The following is a 749-nucleotide window of genomic DNA, read 5'->3' as shown; positions in this document are numbered from 1 at the left end:
TATTTCCAGGAAGTGTACCAACTTCTCTGGGTATGGTGTTTGTTAGACTTTTATATGATCTCCAAATGTCACAAACCCAAAACACATGACCCTTACTTGTCATGTGTGTCACTGGACGTCTCCTCGTTGAGCGTAAAAAGTTCTCGCAGTTCCCCCAGAGAGAAGTGGCGCTCTACATCCTGCTCCTCGTCCACCACGCAGCTGCTCAGGGCCTTTTTATGAGCCTGTCTCTGCAGGATCTTCTCCTCGATGGTTCCCGTCTGTTGACAAAGACAGCTCTCAGTCGAACACAAACATCCTAGAAGATGTTACCACAGCATGTAGACCAGGCCTGTACTGACCGAGAGCAGTCTGTAAATGTAGCAGGTCTTTTTCTGGCCGTCTCTCCACACCCGGGCCATGGCCTGCTCATCGTTGGCGGGGTTCCAGTCGGGATCGAACATCACCAAGCGATTGGCGCCAATCAAATTCAGGCCACATCCGCCAGCCTTGCTACTGAGCATGAAGATGAACTCTGGATTCTGAGAGACACAGAACTGAGGTCAGAAAGAGAAAGAAGAACTAGACAGAGATGATTCACCTCAGAAACATCTGCTCACAGACGGACTGTTGAATTTCTCCACTATTTTTGCTCTTTTCTTGATGGACATGGTTCCATCCAGTCGTACGTACAGGTATCTGGGAGAAGACAAAGACAATAGTTATAACATGATGATGTGATGATGTGACCGTCTGTGGACAATAATCAA

At 47.8% G+C, this 749-nt stretch overlaps 1 protein-coding gene across 1 annotated transcript; it reads right to left on the bottom strand.

Moving 5' to 3' along the window:
* Positions 1-12: 12 nt before the first annotated feature.
* LOC103399446 (DNA repair and recombination protein RAD54-like) lies at positions 13-735 on the bottom strand. Its single transcript, XM_008338135.3, has 3 exons — positions 600-735; positions 342-521; positions 13-260 (listed from the first exon to the last, which is right to left on the bottom strand). Exons 1-3 carry the CDS (start codon positions 648-650, stop codon positions 93-95), a joined length of 399 nt encoding a protein of 132 aa, XP_008336357.2. The 5' UTR covers positions 651-735; the 3' UTR covers positions 13-92.
* Positions 736-749: the final 14 nt, after the last annotated feature.

Source organism: Cynoglossus semilaevis, unplaced genomic scaffold, assembly GCF_000523025.1.
Source record: "Cynoglossus semilaevis isolate Cse_v1.0 unplaced genomic scaffold, Cse_v1.0 C19013446, whole genome shotgun sequence".
Lineage (NCBI taxonomy): Eukaryota > Metazoa > Chordata > Actinopteri > Pleuronectiformes > Cynoglossidae > Cynoglossus > Cynoglossus semilaevis.
This window is presented reverse-complemented; position numbering and strand designations above follow the sequence as displayed.

Excerpts from the sequence above, each read along its gene's own strand:
- LOC103399446 (XM_008338135.3), bottom strand. The coding sequence starts at position 650 with ATGTCCATCAAGAAAAGAGCAAAAATAGTGGAGAAATTCAACAGTCCG. Across the intron at positions 522-599 it reads AGAAATTCAACAGTCCGTCT|AATCCAGAGTTCATCTTCAT; the intron begins GTGAGCAGATGT and ends TGTGTCTCTCAG. Across the intron at positions 261-341 it reads ACATTTACAGACTGCTCTCG|ACGGGAACCATCGAGGAGAA; the intron begins GTCAGTACAGGC and ends CTTTGTCAACAG.